Here is a 20,686-nt window from a genome sequence, read left to right on the forward strand (position 1 = left end):
TACGTGACAACTCCTTACAATTTAATTCTGGTAAGATCGAAATTTTACACTGCGCAGTTGGGAAGGTTCCCTGGCCTCTTCCTTGTAACTTCTGGCCTCTTGATACTTCTACTCCTCTGGTGCCATCTATGATGGTGCGTAACTTGGGTGTCCTGTTCAACACCAACTTGTCACTGGAGACTCAAGTGAACAAGACGGTGGGGCACTGGTTCAGCCTTATGAGAGCTCTAAGGAAGATTCTTCCATAGCTTCCAACTATGGCTAGAGCCTTGATTATTCAAGGCGTTATTCTGAGTAGACTTGACTACTGTAACGCCTTATTGCTGGAATCTCCCAAATATCTAATCCAGAGACTGCAGCGTGTTCAGAACACAGCAGCGAAACTAGCCCTGTCCAGACCAAGGGGCTTCTCTGCCTCACTGTGCCTAGCCGACCTACATTGGCTCCCTGTGCAGCAAAGAATACATTTTAAATCTCTTTGTATTGGGTTCAGGGCGCTGCATGGATTTGGTCCTAGGCCACTGCAGAGGAAACTGATCTGGTATACACCTACCCGGAGTCTTCGCTCCTCTTCTGCTTACTTGGCAAGGGTACCCAGGTTTCACAGGGCAAGACTGGGAGGAAGATCCTTTAGTTTCACTGCTGCGAAACTCTGGAATGAGCTTCCGCTCGAAATCAGACAATGTAGTGCTTTGTCCCTGTTCAGGAAAAAGATTAAAACTTGGTTGTTCCCTAGAAACTAACTCTGTTGGGCTTCAGTAATGCTCATTTTAGGCTGTATTTCATCTTTAGTCATCCTTCTTGCTCCTGCTGGTCTGTGTTTCACGTATCTTTTTAGCGCCAGGGTACCCGTGGGGTGTTTGTTGCGCTTTATAAATGTTACATACAATACAATACAATTTATTTTTCTAAATTGGCCTCAGATATATTCTTGAGTGTATCCCCCATTTATTGACTCTGTGTGTGTTCAACAAATGCTTAGCACTACCCTCTGATACGCCTAACTACTCACCCACTCTACCACAAAAGGGAGCATTTGGGTTATAATTTATGCCTCTGGTAACCAACTGGAGTTTGTCTGGACTCTTCACACAGTATGCCGCATTATGGTCCCTTGTATAAAGAGCCAGCTTCCTATACATATGAAATGGGTAGCATGCCAATCTGTGTTCAATCACACTCTGACTATAGGAAATGGGTAGAAGCTAACCTGTACCCAACCATACTCTGACTGTATAAAATGAGTAGCAGGCCAATCTGTGCCCAACCACACTCTGGCCATATGAAATGGGTAGCAGGCCAATCTGTGCCCAACCACACTCCAACCATATGAAATGGGTAGGTGCCAATCTGTGCCCAACCACACTCTGACGATATAAAATGGGTAGCGCGCCAATCTGTGCCCAACCACACTCTGCCTTATGAAATGGGTAGCAGGGCAAACTGACCCCAAATACATTGTCACTGTATGAAACTGGTAGTGGCTAAAGGTCTAACCAAGCACACTTTCTGCCTATCCATATGAAATGGATATGCAGAAAATGTTGCCCAAGAACATTGTGACCATCCGAAATGGTAGCAGCCCAAGTGCCCCCAAATACACCTTGGTTGCATACAATGGACACTGGGACAAGCTTTTCCCAAGCAGTTAATTGTCATTAAAATAGACAGTATGGTAAGCTGTGCTAAGCACACCTAAATTGTGTGGGCTGTCTTATAAAATATGGCAGACCAAAATATTTCCAAAAATATTGACTTTATATACTTTGTATAAATATGACAAGAGAAATATAGAAGACCACAATATTGTCGAATAGTGGGTAAGTATATCAAATTTTAACTAGTATACACTTAACTTAAAAACATATATTAACTTTAAAAATAATATTACATTTAATAAATACACTTATAATATAAAAATATATTATAAATATATGACTTACAAACATAATAAAAATAACTGCAAAAATCATAAACAGTATTTTTTGAAAAAGTATTCAAACATAAATAATAAACCATACTTTTAAATAATAATAACAACAATAATAATAATAATAACATTAATAATAATAATGATTATAATAGTCATAATGATACTAATCATAATAATACTAATCATAATAATAATTCTCATAATCATACTACTAATCATAATAATAACAATATCAAACATTAGATATTAAAAACTATACCAAATGTGTACAATTACAGCATAAACATGAATTAACAAAAAAATAACAAAACATAAATAAAGAAAAAAAGCACATCAAACACATTTCTCCAATTAAAGTAAACAATACAAAAAAAGAACTTTACAAAATCAAACATAAAAACTTGTCTTGGAGAGATAAAATTCACTACTCCTGCTCCAAACTGAGCATCAGTATGGAAAGTGTTGGACTTTGGTGGAGTCAGATTTACTATTTACATTTCAACAAAAAGCAAGCATAGGGAAAGTGCTGGGTTTGGAGGAGGTAGATTTACTATTCCATTAGGGAAAGTGTGGTAGTATGGAGTGGTTACTATTCTCAATCTAACCTAAGCAACACTAGGGAAAATATTACACTTTGGAGGGGCTAGATTTACTCTTCCTACTGCAAATCTAACCAACAGTAGGGAAAGTGCTGTGCTTTATAGGTGTCAGAGTTACTGTTCTCAGTTTTATATTTGTTTTTCAATAAAAAAATTAAATATAGAGCAACAAAAAAAATAATTAAAGAAATGCATTTATTCATGCTGTATAAAACAAATAAAAGAAAATTTTTATAATACAAATTTTTATATCACAAATAGAAAAATCTAAAAAATTAAAATATTTAAGACTAAATACCTTTCTCCCTATCATCCTAATTAACAAACATCGACAAAGAACTATACTGCTAAAGAATAAATAATATAAAAGTTAAAAATATTATTATGAAAACAATTGCTACATGAAATAACTAATATTAAAACAATTAATAGATATAAAATTAACTCCTTAACCGCGGCGCAAATTCCGCCGTGGTGCGGGAGTTCTATTAAGTGGGCAGGCCACTTTGGCCAAAGGACGTGGGTAGCACTACCAAGGTAGTGCTCGCGGCGGCCGTTGGCCGACGCGCGCACGCAACGGGTTAATTAACACAATGTTAGATTTAAGAATCTGATCAACCAACTAGCAATTATTCAAATCAACAAGTAACAACATTTTCAATTCATTAATTTACGTAAATAATTATCAATTAAAAATGTAAATTATTGAAAAAATCATTATAACATCAGAAACAATAATCTACATTTCTACATTGGCACCATAAACAGTTGGGGGTGGGCCAACCTGTCCCCATGCAAATGTTTGCAGCATGTAGTTTACAGAGGACCAAGCTCTCCGAAAAAACACTGTCACATACAACATGAAGAGTGGACCAAGCTGTACCGAAGCACACCTGTTGGAAATCAGGACCTGTTTAGAGTGTCCCCCACTTTATGCCCGATTTGAGACCTCTAGATGCTGGTTTTCTGACTATGAGAGTGCCCTGAGCTCTGCTGGGCTGGCACAGGACCAGTGTTATGTTGAACACACAGTGAAAACACTTACATGTAGGTACACTACATATTAGGGTACACTTATAATGGCATGACCTACCCTATACGTCCCTAGTACATAATAGGGCAGCGCGATTAAAACTACCTTTAAGTCTCTGGTATATAATAGGGCATGGCAGTTTAGAGGCCTGCAGCCTTTTCTGCACTTGCACGTGTGTAGCCCTGTATTGCAGCACTGCTTTTAAATGTAAATTGTGCCCATACTCGACTTTGGTGGTAGGGGCACTTAAAAGTAACAAACTACAATATTTTGGCTTATCAGGTACCCACGGGTGTTTCATTCACGATGTGTCCCAGGGATGGGGGGGTGGGGAGGTGGGGGGGGATCATGTACTTATAAGGAAAGCCATTATAAAAAAGGTTTTATATGCCATGGGGATGGAGAAATTGTACATTTCACTTCCCCAGTTGCAGTAAAGTGCTTCCCAAAATCGACTTTTGTGCTAGGAGCACTGTGGATGAGGATCTATATTATTTGTGAATATTCAGGACCCCTAAAGTCTCGCCTAGGTGTTCCAGGGGTGGTGGTCATGTATCTATGAAAAGGGTCTTTCTATAAGATGTTTTATAGACCCTGGTGTTGGAGAATCTGTACATTTCTTTTTCTCCATTGTAGATCCCCAGCCACATAGGTTAACATGGCAATAGTTCATTAATGCATAACTATTGGTAGGAATCAAAGAAAATATAATTCAAGGACTTAGGAGAATGGTATTGATAAATCAAACAATATGTTGTTGTTGAATTCATCCTTAAGTATACAGAAATGAAGTTATAAGACTTTCCTGCCAGTAAGCAAGCCAAAATTCGCCCTTCCTGTGGTCTCCCCTGATCGGTCAGAGTTAGGAGGATTAGCCAGGCTGCTTGTATGGCTCACCCAGTGAAATGCTATCTCTTCGAGAGAGCTCTGCTACACAGGAATGCCAGAGAAGTGGGGAGGGTACATAAACAATGGAGTTGTAAAGGGGGTTAGGACAGGCAGAGAATGCTAGGCCCATCTATCACACCAGCTACCCTGACCCAGCCAGATGGAAGGCTTAAGGTGGGAGTTTGCTCCTCTGCTGTAAGTTCAGCCATATTGAATTTCGGAGAAATTGTGCTTTCTGGAGAAGATTATGCAACACTTTGGAGGAAGAGGTCTTTCACTGGGGTGTTGCCCTGTACCTCATTGAATAGGAGTGCTCCCCTGCTTGACCCCAGAGCCACTGAATAAACATATGAGAGGTGCACAGCATCTCAGTTCTGCTGCTTGAAACTAAGAAAAGAAGAAGGATTACCAAGCTGGAAACTTGATCTGCACCATCAGGCTTTGCATTCTAACTGACTGCACCTGCTGCATTATCTGGACTACATCCCTTTCGATGTACCTTGCTTCAAGAAGAATAAAGAGTGGACTCCCTGCAAGCTACAGGTTAAAGTAGCCCACCTGGACCATCACCACCAAGAATGCCCAGCCTGCAGTGCATCCAGTGGATTTGTAGGGTTTTGTCCCAGTGGATTGTGAGAACTGAAGTCCCAAACTTTCAGAGACCATCTTGGAGCTTCCAGACCCTTGGATTGTGTTTTGGACACTTTGGAACCCCCAGCAGAACTTCAAGAAGTAGTTCAAGAAGTTTGGAGCAAGTTTGTAAAAAAGCTCCAGGGGGGACCGACTCACCGCGAGAGTCAAGCTGGCGACCTTCAACCGCGAGCCGGCCTCCCCTTCCGGTTCATCCTGCCAAAAAAGCTCTGGAGGTCCGACTTCTAGAGTTTAACCGGGAGCTCCCTGGAAAGCCAGCCACCGGACCCAGACTTGTGAAGAGCATCAAGGGACCCTGACAGAAAAGCTCCAGAAAAGTTTCTAAGTACGTAGGTAAAATTTTTGCCCAGGCCTACCGTGAGTCGCATCTTAGAAGGGCTCTATCGTGGTCAGCCTAAAACTTTGACTTTTTCATGGTCAAGCGTGACCAGATGTCCCAATATGGTGCTATAAGTTTTTAAGTGCAATATAGCGCTAAATCTTTAAAAATGCATATCGCTGGTTCAATATATTGGATTTTTGTTGTTTTGGTGTCATTTTAAAGATAAAAATATTGCCATTTGTTATAAATTGGTGTTGGATTTTTATTGTGCGTTGCGTCTTAATTAGTTGCTGAAATGGGAGTTTTTAAATGATTTACATACCTGTCTCGGAAGTTAAGAATGACTGCTCATAGCTAAGCTACCAAGGTTTGCGCATGGGAATAATATATTGAAACCTGTACTGAGCCCTAGAGTGTGTTAGTGGTCTCATTGCCAGTGGTAAATTCATGTTTATCACTGCTAATAACCCACTTTCCAACAACACCTTTGCTATATACAATGACTAGTGACTATATACAATGACTAGTGGGCCAACCTTGGCTGGGGAGTACTTGGCCCAGTTCGCCACAAGTATGCTATTGCGGCATACATAGGGAAGTGGGCAAAGTTGTTCCCAAACTCACTTTTCTGTATAGAATAATTAAGGGCCAAGTTCTTCCGAATCATGCTGTTGCCATAAAGATTTGCAAGCATGCCTTTCCTGTATATAAGATGAAGGGGCCCATGATCGGCTTTGCTGTGTAAAATCCGCATGGGGGCAATCTCTCCCCAATCTTGCTGTTGCCATATATAGTGGGCGGTGGGCCAAGCTGTCTTGAAGCATGCTCTTCTCTTACACAATTGGGGGTGAGCCCTGCTCTACCCAAGCACGCAGTTGTTATATACAATGGGAAGGGGCCAGCTTGTGCCCATGATCAGCTGTGTTGTGTAGAATCTGTATGGGGCCAACCTCTCCCCAGTCTTGCTGTTGCCGTATACAATAGGTAATGGACCAAGCACCCCTCAAGTATACTGTTGCGATATACAATTGAAAGAGGGCCCAGTTTTCCCTCTTGAAGCACGCTGTTTTCTTACCCCACTGGGAATGGGCACCTCTCTCCAGAGTACGCTGTTGTTGTCCACAATGGGGAGTGGGCCATGTTGTCTCAAAGGCCATCTTTGCTGTCTAGAATTGACAAGGGCCAAGCTCACCGAAGCATCATATTGACATATACAATGGGTAGTGGTCAAGCTGTCCCAAAGAGTGAAATTGCACAGGATTCCTTTATCACCCACTTGCATATTGGCATACAGATGCATGCTATTCCCTATTTGGGAGTGGCCCAGCTTCTCCCCAACATTCTATTGCAGTATATATTTAGGGGGCTGGCCCAGCTCTCCCAAGGACTCTGGGGCATATTAGCAAGAACCCCATTGAAATTATCGCCGTTTTAGCGGCAGGAAACTGCAGCTAAAACGGCGATAATGGGCTTGCTAATATGCGTTATAGAATTCCAATAGAAGCCCAGGTTAGTTGTGCAGGACATCTAACCAGGGCTTCTATTGGAATTCTATAGCGCATATTTTCAAGCTCATTATCGCCGTTTTAGCAGCAGTTTCTTGCCGCTACAACGGCAATAATTTTAACGGAGTTCTTGCTAATATGCCCCTTTATTTCTGTATTTAGTCAGGAGTGGGCCAAGTTGTCCTCAAGCCCAGCTTTGCTCGATAGAATCAGTCTGAGGCCAAGCTCTCCACAAGCGTGCTGCTGCCATATACAATGGGCAATGGACCAAGCACCCCTCAAGTATACTGTTGCGATATACAATTGAAAGAGGGCCCAGTTTTGTCCAAGTAGGCTGCTGCCGGGTGCATTGGGAATGGGCCAAGCTGTCTCCTTGCACAGTGTTGCTGCATTGTACTGGGAGCAGGCCTAATTGTCCCCAAGGATGAGCAGCAACCTGCAGGTAGAGATAAGACTTTGGGGCTGATTTAGAGATTCGGGCATGGGCACTCTATCACCAAGGGGACAGCTATCCCATCACCATTACTGCAAGCGCCATAGCACATAAAGCGCTTGCTATATAAGGCGGACTGGATATATTTCATGTTTGTGATGGAATAACCCATCCAGCACACACTAAATCAGGTCCTTTGTTATTTTCACTTCAAACTCTGCACAAACCAGAGGCCTGTTTTAGAGACCCATCAGGCCCTCATTTTGACTGAGTGTCATCCTGGCTGAGAGCTATCACGAGCTTTACTCCAAGATGCCAGGGCAATGGATGGAAACAAAGGCTCACAGCTTGTTACCACTTCAAGTACTTAAGAGAAACTATGGTTTGGAGGCAGCTTTTTTGACTTTGTTCAACTCATATACATAAGAGAGATCAGAAGCGGCCACTGCATAAAAGTGAGGCGCGACAGGGTGGGGTCGGGGCGGAGTTGACAAGCGACGGAATAGGGAAAATTAAATAAATTATATAAATCCTAATCCTTCGTCTTCCCCCCTCCTTGCCCCAACGCACTTACCTGCACCGGCCGCGACTGGGAGAGACGTGCCTGCACTGTAAGAATGTCAGATCCAGCTGTCTGTACGACTAATTACCAAATAACGATTTACATAGCACTTGATATGTTTGATTTAATCTTTTTATAGCACTAGTCATCCTAGTATTAGGTGTCAGAGCGCTTTACATCACACTCACACATTATCCAGAGGTAATATATGATACAACTGTACAAATCACTGTACAGGAAATGTAACATAAAACAATAAGGGTTACAAGGTGTAGGAGCCATATTAACTGCTGGTGGGCATTATATGTTAGGACTGAAACCTCCGGTAAACACAGAGTCATGGTTTAAAACCTAACGCAGTGGTAGGGACTCTCTGTACTAATAAGACTATTACTAACCAAAAGAACCATTTTTATAAATCTTAAACTAATAACAGACTCAGTAAAAAAAACTATAAGGTTCTAAACCAATGCCTTGTAGTTTGCAAGCAGCTCCTAGATCAAGATTCATAGTTCACTTTGTTATAATTAAAGGATTGCAATTTATGAACTGCAAGTAACAAAAGGACCTGTGTCAAAATCCATAATCCACTTACCTCTCTATATAAAATCAAATCTGTGGTCTGCATGTTACCAGATGTGTTCTGCAGCAGGTACATCAACCCGCTATGTTACTTTGAGTCAAAGTTCTGATTAGACAAAACACAGATCTCTCCAGCAAGTGCATTAACGACCAGGGTCATTTTACCACTATTGTTATACCTCAAAATTGCTGGGAACACAGAGATTTCTGCAGCAGGTGCCTTGAACCTATAGAATATTTTAAATGGTAGCCTCATTGTGACCAATCAAGTAAACCAAGACATAGTTACTTTCACGTTTCTCCTTGTCAATTTGTTTTGTGGCAGAGTTTAAAAAAACTAAATGGGTACGTTGACTGTCAGATTCTGCTTTGCATGAATCCTCCCGTGTGACTCCACCCACTTTCTGCTGCCACACCCTGGCCACCAATTTATGTAGGGACTGAATAACAATTCTACCCCTAAAGTGGGGGTAAAATTATTATTCAAAGCATTAACATGTATTCTCTCTTTAACCCCTTCGCTGTGGGGGTTATTCCCCCACTGTGCTGGGGGGGAGGGGGGCGCGCCAGGGCCAGCCTAAGGCATGTGCAAGCTGTGCACCTGCACAGGGCCGCCAAACCCCAGGGGCCGCCACGCCATTATATATCCTTAGATACATATTTGCATGGCGGCCCCTGGCAGGGATTTGGCGGCCTCGGGTCCCCTACCTACACTCCCTGCTCAGGGCCTCCGTGAGCCTAGAGCACGAACAGCACCCCATGCTCATGACGAGCTGAGCTCGTCATGAGCAACGGCACACCGGTGCTCATGACGAGCTGAGCTCATCACAGGTGTATTACCTCCCGTGGAATGCTCAGCGCAGGAGGGGAATTCTCCCCGCACCTGAGCGTTCCACGGCTCATGACGAGCTGAGCTCGTCATGAGCACCGGAGCGCCGTGGCTCAGGACGAGCTGAGCTCGTCATGAGCCTCGAAGAGGTTAAAGCCTGCACACGTCAATGCCACGTCACTGGATCGCACAGAGTACATGGGTGATATGTGCAGAGATCAAGAGGCCTGGAGCAAAATCACACGCTCTGCAACTACAAAATAGCTTTTTTCCATCTACTAAACCCTTTTTGTGAGACTGAAAAGTCTTTGCGAGTAGTGAAGTGAGTTATGCGATCCATTCCAATTCACACTTAGAAGGGGGCGTGAAAGGGACGTTCCCTCCTATTTCTAAGTCACAGTGATCGCAACCATTGATTGGTCACTGGCACCTCAAAGATGGTGGCATTTGATTCCCAAAGTGGAAGGTGCCCCCATGGAACATCTATCCCCTTGCCAATCCTGTTGGGTAACATTAGGGGAGGAGGCAGCGGTCCAGCAGACACTGCTTGTTACCAGCCGCGGCCCGTGCAGGTAAGAGCGGTGAGGCCGGGTGAAGGGGGGATTTTGACAGACGAAGACGAGGGAAAATTAATTATTTATTTAATTTTCCCTTGTTGTTGTCGGTCGAATCCCACCCCAACCCGGCCCCAGCGTTCTTACCTGCATGGGCCGCGGTTGCTTGTTACTTTGGGCCAAATGTACGAAGCCTTTTTCCTATTCGCAAACAGGACGATTCTCAGAATCGGCCCGTTTGCGAACGGGAAAAAGCCTTTTGGGATGTATCATCCGAAAAGGCCCTCGCAAAATAGGGAATCGCTAAATTTGCGAATCCCTATTTTGCTAATGCATTCAAGGAATCGCAAATTGCAATTCCTTAAATGCAATTCTGGAAGCACCCAAGTTGTGCGATTTTGCCTTAGGAAATCGCAAATTACTACCAACTTCAAGATGGTGGTAATTTGCGGTTTCCTTGAAAATTTCACTTTTTTTGCATTTTTCAAAGTGCCATGTGGTGCACATACTTGCCCTCAGGGCATGAATGTGCGCCACATGTGCACACATGCATATTTCAAGGGTGCAACAGGGTGTCCTTTTGGCACCCTTGTAATTGTAATTTGCGAGTATCTATTGGGTACTCGCAAATTGAGACTGTCTTCTCATTCATTCCTATGGGCCTCTAGGCCCATAGGAATGAATTGGAAGGTATTCCTTAATTACGAATTGCAATTTGCGATTCGCAATTAAGGAATATGTAAGAATCGCAATTTTTATTGCGAAACATACATACATTGCATTTTGCGAGTCCTTAATAGCAAATCACTAAAATTCGCTGTTAAGGACTCGCAAACTGCAAAGATGATACATCGGCCCCTTTGTGTTTTCCAAATGAGAAACCTGTTTTAAAGCAGCGCTGTCTCCTTTAAGAAACACAGACTGCTCAGAAAATCCTGTGTGGGGATGCAAAGGCAGGGATGGTGCTCTGCTTTTCCATGCAGAGAACCCTCTCTGTCTTTGTAGCCAATGGCAGAAGGAGACAAATAAGGACGTACAAATTTATATTCATTAGGCAGGTAGTTCTGTAACCCCTGTGACTGGAATGTTTTGTGATGCGACCTAAAATAAAAACTCGTTGTAAAAAGTCGGTGCACAATTTGTGACTAGTTTTTGCGACCAGACTTTTGGGGCCATATGTATCAAGCCTTTTTCGCGTTTGCAAATGGGCAGATTCTCAGAATCGGCCCGTTTGTGAATTGTAAAAAGCGTTTTGGGATGTATCGTCCCAAAAGGCCATCGCAAGATAGAGAATTGCAAAATTTGCGATTATCTATTTTGCAAATGCAATTAAGGAATTGCAAATTGCAATTCCTTAAATGCAATTCTGGAAGCATCAAAAATTTACTGTTTGGCCTTAAGGAATTGCAAATTACCACCAACTTCAAGTTGGTGGTAATTTGCGATTTTCTCTAAAAAAAGCACTTTTTTGATTTTTTAAAAGTGCCATATGTCGCACATACATGGCCTTATGGCATGTATGTGCACAAAATGTGCACAAATGCATATTTCAGGGGTGCAACAGGGTATCCTTTTGGCAGCCTTGCAACCTTGAAATTGCATTCTCAATTTGCAATTCTCTAATTGGTAATCGCAAATTGAGAATTTCTTCCCATTCATTCCTATGGGCCTCCTAGCCCATAGGAATGGATGGAAAGGTATTCCTTATTTCCAAATCTCAATTTGCGATTCGCAAATAAGGAATATATAGGATTCGCAAAATGTTCAGCAAATCCTACATACATTGCATTTTTCGATTTTCTAATAGCGATTCGCTAAAATTAGTAATTTGAGAATCGCAAAACACTTTTTTGATACATATGGCCCCTAGTACTTCAGGACATTAGTTCAGTGATTTCATTGCTTGCTCTTGAGATGTGTATGTGTGTGTGTGAGTGGCTGTCTGTGTGTGTTTTGTGTGTGTGTGTGTGTTAGAGAGAGAGAGAAAGAGAGAGAGAGAAAGATCTGAAGTTTGAAGGTCGAAAGTGAATACCAATGTGTATTGCATATTACAATGTTTTATGCAGCACTCTCTGGCGAGAGATCTAACGAACAGAGTACTATTGATATTGTTATTTTTAGTTTGCTTGTAAGAGGTGTAGTGATGTTTGGTAATTGACGCCCTACAATGCAGCCAGCAGCATGACCTTGTGTACTCTTCTGTACCTTGTTTCTATGAACCTTCTCACTTCACTTGCAGTGAATTTCCTTTGATGCAACTTCATGTGATTAGATATATTTCAAGGTCCCCTTTTTTCTTTTGTCTGGGGATTGAGGGCACAGGGAGGTTGCAGGAGTTACCAAGGACCAAGCGGTGCATTGATTTGAAGCTGCGACTTGTGATTCATACAGCAGGTAAGTGCCAAGCACCTTCTCCCGCTAGACCTCACCTCCCACCACATCCCTGAGAAGCTCTAGAAATAACGCGTGAAGGTTACCTCGTTGGAATCGATGCCGTTATTGACGGACCACGTGGTTTGGAAGTACTCCAGCATGCGCTGCTTGAGCGACTGCGGCAGATGGTGGACGCGGATGAAGTCCTTGAGGTCCTTGGTTCTGGTGTGGTAGAGGGACCAGCGGTTGTACAAGCGCTGGATGATCGCCGTCACGTTGCCGAACACCAAGGCGTGCATCAGAGCTGGGAGAAGAAGAAGGTACATTACTGATGGGCAACGAGCAGGCAACACATCTCGAGTCTAAACACCGCAGGACCCCGCTGGAGCCCACCCGAGATCTGGACTACTGTACAGGCCGATAATGAGCACCCTACATGGAGCCAAATATTCCTTCTGTCTAACTTGGGATGCTCTGGACAGCCATTAGTGGGTGTAGGGAGAGGGTATGACTCGGGGGCTGGTGTGGGGCGCCGGATCTTTCAGCCCACCTTCAATCTAGTAGCTGCAAAGCTCCACCAACACTGTTCATACATTATACCCCAGGGTAAAGCTGTGGTAACCTCTGTCTTCATAGGGTCCTGGTTGAAATGGAAAATGGTACCTACTCTAAACAAATCCTTCTCCAAACTACAACGGCGCCTGATTAAAGGGAAGGGACTCTTTTACTTCCAATGTACAAATACTAATATAGTCAATGTTCTCCCAAATGGGTACCTACACAGTATTCAGTATGGGAGCAAATGTTTTTTATTTTAAGGTATGCAATATTTTTTAATTACTTTACAGAAAAGAGTAGTAATATTCTTTGATCACAACCAACAATTTATTTTTTTACAAAAAGAAAATTTAAAAAAACTATATAGCAATTTTCAATTTGCCACAAAAGAGCCACATTATCTTTCAAATGTATGCAGAAACATATTTTTAATGAAATAGCAATATTAAATTTCAAAATATAGGATTTGAGTACTAACTATATATAAAAGCATATTATCATTTTTCAGATTTGAGCAGGATTTATATTTTCTGTCCTTAGTATCATCAAGGTGAGTGGCTGTGCTAACCCACCTTCATGAAGAAGAAATCATGAGATCACACGGAAATGAAATCAAGGAAGTGGTCCTATGACTCTGCATTGATCTGTGCTCAGGATCACCATGTTAGGGGACCGGTGCTTAGATAATATTGTCAAGTAGGGAACTTATGTCTAGATAGTAAGGGAAGAAAAAGAGAGAACTCTCTTGGGACTACTATGAGTCTATTTTCAACTAAATATACTTACATATCTTTGGTACACATTCAAACATTCATAGAATACACATACACATTCCTGTCTGTTCATTTTTAACTCAAAGGCAAGACGGGTGGCGCGGCTGCGCCAGACATGCGGTGATTTCCATAAATCATAGAAAAAGGTGTATATTTACAGACATCCGCATGGTACCCCCGGAATTCAGGATCAGTGTGACATATCACGTCTCGATCCAAGTTTGAGTATAGAGATTCATTGATGCGAATCAAGCGAGGACGTTACTAGCACATATGATGCAATAAAATTGAATTGATTGGATTCGGTTGGGTCCCTGAACATTTGGAAGGACCTTAGATAGATTTAGTCCACAAAAGCATAATATATAAGCAGCATCATTATTGTATCTACAAGGACTTTACACTGCTGAGCCATTCTGCTCAATAAGTGATTCACCACCATTGTGATCACGATTAAGGTTCATGAATTACATATCAGCTATAAGAGAGACAAGTATCGTTTATGTCCTGATGAAGGTGGTGTCTCAATAATTTATCACCACCGAAACACGTCGACGCTCCTTTTTGGTATATGGTTATATCCAAGGAACCTCTCCATGTCCAATAGTATTATGAATTGATGGACTGATGAATGTTCATTGAGTGATTCTTTTTGAAGTAACCTTGCTTTGATGTTTGATTGTCTTACACTTCATTTGTCTCTCATGATTTTTTTTGTTGACTATAATTCTGATGTATTGCACAATTATGTTTTATACTAAAAAAGATTTTTTGATTGAAACATGATATATTAATAAATAAATGTTTTATTGTATTAAGTTTGAGTTCCATATCCTTGTGGTTCATACAGGAATGTGTATGTGTATTCTATGAATGTTTGAATGTGTACCAAAGATATATAAATATATGTAGTTGAAAATAGTTTCGTAGTAGTCCCAAGAGAGTTCTCTCTTTTTCTTACCTGTGGTACCCTGTCTCTTGGCAAGTAGGGTCGCTCCCTTTTTTATTTAGATAGTAAGGGATACAGCCCTATATAAAATGAGCAAGAAGGAGGCTAGGACTCTATCCGGCCGCCGTCAGTGAGCTGTTCTTTGGATCCATGATGCAACCCAACCTGCTGATGATCTCGTTTGAAGGTAAACTTTTCACTGGGACGACCCCGGTCCCTGTATCAGATGTGAACTCCGAGGTTGGACTTAACCATTGACTTTGACCAGGTCTAGTGCAACTAGATATCTGCATCACATTTGGCACCGGAAACCTAAAAAATCTTGAAACTTTATATTCCCTACATCTCATTTTTGTTGTTTTGGTGTCTATATTCTTATTAAAATGTATACTATAGTTATAGATTAGAATGAGATTTTTATTGCATTGTATTTTCATCTTTTTCACTGTTTTGGTACTGATAAATGCTTCTCACATTTCTCCTAAGTCTGCTCTGTGCTACAGCTACCAAGGGTCAAGCTCAGATTTAAATCAGTAAGACCTAGATGGACCTAGTCAGGGATAGTGCCATTATTACATGAACAGGACTACCATCCACTTCAACTAATAATCCAGATTCTCAAATAGAGATAAACAATCTCTGTATTGTTAATTTGAATAAACTCTTCACAAACAAGATAGGCTCAAGTTTAACCCTCTTAATACCCGAGTCCTCCATATTGGCCTGATCAAAAAAGTATCGGTGCAACAGGGTTTCTAACCTTTCTCTCCTAAAACTCCAACTGATGCTAAAATCTAAAGTCAGTTGTTTAGGATTTCTTGTAGACTGATCCCTATACCTGCCATGAAAGGTCCCCTAAGTAGGTGACACAGTGGACAAACACACTGAAGGTTTTTTACAGCTCATTCTTTACCTGCTGCTAACAGGTGTTATTATCACCATGTGCAGTGGTGGGTAATGTATTACACTCTGAAGGATGCAAGACTGATCTGGCACCTCTAGAATTGACCCTCCTGCACATTGGGTATCCACATTTCTTTACAGAAGTTACATTAAGTTAAACATCTATTCTAGAGGTTGGGAAGCAAGGGTTTTGCCCTGAAGCTGCACTCCAGCTGGGTGGAAGCCACTTAATGGACATCTCCATGACAGCGTGTCCAACATACCATGGCGACATGATGGAATTATGTCAAGAATCAGGCTAGGGGGCCTGAGGCCCCAAGTAGGGGATACTCTTTGAGTAACTTATATTAAATGTCCCTGAGGTTCTGGCTGTTTCTCTCTGCACATCAGTGACATTCTAAGCTTGTGTGCAAGACTATCATGAATGACATGGTGATCTGCCACTGACGAGAAGCTACTCCAAATGGTGGCAAGTGGGCCGCTGTGAGAAATTGGGTTATTGGTTGAGGGGGGTGAAACCCATCTCAAGCAACAACCACAATCCTTGTCAGGATGAATCACCAAAGTCATTAAATGATCCTGTGCTCAACCCTCTGGAAGCTTGGCATAAAAGCAGTTAGGTTTAACTTACAGACAATATGTAAAGTTTATACGCAGCACACAACAAGCATGAAAGTAAAAACACAACACAAGAAAAATCGCAAAGCAATTTAGAAAAAAATCACGTTAAGAAGTACTTTGAGACTACAACAACAAAAATCCAATGAATAGAACAGGTGATATTGAATTCTAAAGATTTGGATAAAAGTAGCGGAAAAGGGACAAAGCCCCAACAGAGGGTATCTGGTCACTCTGGCCTATAAGCAGGCCGGAGAGGGGGCCAAGTTTGGCATGTTGAGGATTGTACTTCAGTGCGTGGTCTGTGTGGCATTGCTTTGCGAGGCTCATGTAATTCGGAATTGATTCCAATGAAGCTGTCTGGTGAGGCTGGTGCGCCAATGCATGAAGATGGCGCACTAGCAGTAACCACACCTACTGAGCCACCTTCAAATCAGCGCTCATCGACTACCACCGCCAGCTCAAAGCCGCAAAAAAGGATGCCCTGGCCAACCGGATTGAGACCAGCGCCAACCAAACCAGGGAACTCTTCACCATCGTCAGAGAGTTTATCTGCCTGTCGGCTACCGGAAACTCGATCTCCTCCTCACAATTACTCTGGGACGCCCTTGCCAACCACTTCCACAATAGGATTGCAATGCCCTTGCTGACCACTTCCACAACAAGATAGCAACCATCTATAGAAACTTCGATCCCCAAACCTCCGACCTCCTCAGCATCCAATCAACCACCACGCCGACCACCCGCTCACAGCATGAGAACAATCAGCACACCAAACACAATCATGCTTATGAACTCCATCCATTCGGGAGCACCCACCGACCCATGCCCTCACCGGCTTTTCAACCCCAGAAGAGACGAGATCTGCAACCAACTCACCACCATCCTCAATACCTCCATCGAGGCTGATGAGATGCTCGAGTTATTGAAGGATGCTACATGGAGGGGAGCAGGGAACTCTTAGGGGGATGATGTGGACTTTAGGGTTAATAAGTAACTCCCCCCAAAGTCAAAGTCAGTGTTGAGTTTGAGTTATGTAATATAATTCCAAAAAAAAAAAAAATTAAATACATTGACAAATAAATAAATAAACAGGAAAAAAGGGATAAAAGAACAACAAAAAAAAAAAAAAAAGAGATAGATAAATAATCTAAAGGGGATCTAAGTCTTCTTTTCTTTTCTTTTTGGGGTGTGGGGTTTGGGGTGTTGGGGATTGCAAGCTTTCGGTTTGTTGACACTAAAACACTATCTAGTTGGTAGATAAGCGGGGGGAGAGGGAGGGGAGGGTGCCAGAGGGTGCTAAACTGGAGATTCATCAGTCCAGTGTAGTTAGGGGGGGGTTTTCCAGGGGGGAGAGGGTGGGTGGTGCACGGGGTGGTAGGGGGGGAAAAAACGTGAAATGTCCTCATGGAGTTGTACCCATTTTTTTCGGTTTGTCTCGCTTTAACCACCAGTCATTATTGCCAATATTCATCTCCAAGGGGTCCTAGGAAGGAACAGCAACAGAGAAGCAGGGTGAGTCGTAGAGGCAGTAAGGGGCGTGATAGACTGATTGTATGACTAATTTGCAGTTTTTATCCTGGAATGTCAATGGCCTGCGCACTGGGAGCAGGAGAAAAAAGATCTTTCAATATTTGAGGGACTCCCAGGCACAGGTCATTGTCATACAGGAGTCACATCTTCTCAAAGCCGAAACGGTCGAGCTTCTTAAAAAAGAGAAATGGATTGACATCTTCTTGTGCACTGATCAATCGGCAAATATTAGGGGTGTGCTTTTTATTTTTAAAAAGCAGGCTAAAGCTCAAATTATAGATCATTTGGAGGATAAAAGTGGTCGGTGGCTGATTGTAAGGGCTTTGTTGGATGGCCACCCATACGTTTTGGTTGGATACTACGGCCCAAATCAGGACGACCCTTCGTATTTGAATATTATTCAGGATCATCTAGTAGCTTTAAAGGACCCGGTAATTTGGGTAGGAGATTTTAACATTGTTTTGAACCCAAAATTAGATAAATCCGCAAAGTCTAGGGCCTGTGCTTCTTCCAAATCCAGACAAGACCTCTTAACAATTATGTCTCAGTTAGGCTTAGCGGATATCTGGAGGGAAAGGGCAGGGGCCAAACTGGGGGTCTCCTTCCGAAATCTTAAATATAAACATCTTTCAAGAATTGATTATGCTTTCTTCAGCTATAGCCTTAAGGATTTTCTGATAGATATTTCTTATCTCCCCTCGCACCTCTCGGACCATTCCGCTATATCATTCATACTAAATATAGGCCGCCAAAAACCGCATTTTTCCTGGTCTTTTGACCGTACCTTGTTATTGGAGGAGGAGGAAGTTTTCTTCCTCAAGACAGAAACGCAATTTTTCTTAGAAGCCAACTTAGACACAGCTGTTATCTCTGTGTTGTGGGATACTTTGAAAGCCTATTGGAGGGGGTGCATTACAAGTCGATCTTCGTATAGGAAAAAGCAATATAATGAATGTATTAAAAATCTTGAGTTGGAAATGAAGGCAGTAGAAAACACTTTGGGGGATCACATGGGCACGGAAGCTGATCGAGAAAGATTAGGAGCTTTAAAATCGCAGCTGGAAGGCATCTTACAGAACAGAATAGCGAAACGGTGGGAGGCAAGTAAGAATTCTCATTTTGAGTTTGGGGAGGCGGCGGGGAAAATCCTCGCCTGGAAAACCAAGGCTAATCAATCTCGGAACTATATTAGGGAGATTAAGGTGGAGGGGGAAGTTTCCCCGCGGCTGACACAATTAGAAATCGGCGCTGCCTTTCAGGATTTTTTTCAGGACATTTACAAAGAGGATACTGCTGTAGACACTCTGGAGTGTGAGGCTTGGCTGAACTCAATCTCTACTCCTAAGCTCACAACTGAGCAGAGTAAGATCCTGGAGAGAGAGATCTCGGTGGAGGAGGTTAACAAGGCACTAGGGCAAGTGAGTCGGGGGAAGGCCGCAGGCCCTGATGGGCTACCAGGGGAACTTTATAGAGCCCTTAGTGGAGAGATTGCGCCGGTCTTGACCTCTGTTTTTAATAGCATTTTTCTGGAAGGTTCGGACCCACCTAATTCCTGGAAAGATGCCACTGTGGTTTTAATTCCCAAACCTGGGAAGGACGTGAGGGACTGTGGGTCGTACCGTCCGATATCACTTCTTAATTGCGATTACAAAATCTTCGCTGCTATTATGGCGGACAGACTGGGGGCGGTGGCTAAAACAATTATACACGATGACCAAAAAGGTTTCATTAAGGGTAGACAGCTATCAGACCTCACTCAAGATCTTGTGAGTGCAATTGATATAGCTACCACTTTTTCTCTCCCGCTTGCCGCCTTTACGTTGGATGCGACAAAGGCCTTTGATAGGGTCAACTGGGTCTATTTGGCTGCAGTTATGAGGAAATTTAACTTACCCGCAAATTTCTGTAATACGATATCTCTTATTTATAAAGCTCCAACGGCCAGGCTTTTTGTGAACAATCTTCTGACAAAGCCTTTTAGTATCTCTAGAGGAACAAGGCAGGGCTGCCCGCTCTCCCCCCTCCTTTTCAACCTTTATATCGAGCCTTTTGCTCAGATTCTAAGAGAAGAAGCAAACATATCATCATTCAGCTTCGGAGGGTGGGAAAAGCGGGTAGCCCTATATGCGGACGATATCCTCATAATGACATCCAACCTAGACCAGGCTCTCCCCACAGTGTTCAAGAGGGCTGAAGAGTTTGGCAAGATTTCCGGATATGAGATAAACTCAGATAAAACGGAAATTATGGCCTGGAACACCACTACTACTCTGGTTGAGACAGTACCCTCAATGCGATATTTAGGCATCAGAATCTTTCAAGATATTAATAAGCTCGCCGTTAAAAATCTGGAGCGAGTACATAATGAATGCCGGAAGAAGCTTAAGGCTTGGAACCATCTCCCTTTATCCATCTTTGGGAGAACTAACTTAGTTAAAATGTCTATCCTGCCTATATATACGTTTTTGTTTAACTCGATCCCAATGGCTTTTGACCCTAAACAATTGGCGAAGTGTCAACAGGATGTCAATTCATTTGTCTGGAGATATGGAGCCACACGACTGGCGTGGAAGAAGTTGAGGAGGAGGAGGGAGAAAGGGGGGTTGACGCTGCCTGACCTTCAGTATTACGCCTGGGCATTTGAGCTATCTTACTCTAGAATGCTTCTAAAGACACCAATGGATAATGCTAGGGGAAGAATGTTTCGAGCTATGTTAGAAGGCGCCGGTCTTCCACCAGCTGGCTTTCTTTTTAAGTTTGGAGACCAGAAATTTTTCAAAAAAGTTAAATTAAAGACTCTTCAATCACTGGCGAGGAGCTGGTCTATAATTAGGAAGAGGTTGGGGCTCGGCTATTTCTCCAATGCGGCACCTCTGTGGGACTCACCTGGAGCTCCAGCGTGTCTTAAAGACAGTTTGGCGGGTCCTATCAAAGAGGCCGGTTTTTTGTCCTGGGGAGAGTTGGTGGCTGGAGGCTCCATGATTTCTTGGGAGGATCTGCGGGAGAAAGTCGGACCGCACCTTTCTACCTTTAAGTATATACAACTAACTAGTTGGGCTCAGGCAACGCTTAGGAAGAGGGTCCCCCT

At 42.7% G+C, this 20,686-nt stretch overlaps 1 protein-coding gene across 1 annotated transcript in view; it reads right to left on the minus strand.

Annotated features, from left to right (window-relative positions):
* KCNH8 (potassium voltage-gated channel subfamily H member 8) overlaps positions 1–20,686 on the minus strand; it is a 938,852-nt gene that overhangs the window by 171,582 nt on the left and 746,584 nt on the right. Inside the window, exon 9 of the mRNA XM_078662854.1 lies at positions 12,369–12,568. Coding sequence (XP_078518980.1) covers positions 12,369–12,568 — 200 coding nt within the window. The remainder of the gene's footprint in view (positions 1–12,368; positions 12,569–20,686) is intronic.

Source organism: Lissotriton helveticus, chromosome 10 (assembly GCF_964261635.1).
Source record: "Lissotriton helveticus chromosome 10, aLisHel1.1, whole genome shotgun sequence".
In the NCBI taxonomy this organism is placed as follows: Eukaryota; Metazoa; Chordata; class Amphibia; order Caudata; family Salamandridae; genus Lissotriton; species Lissotriton helveticus.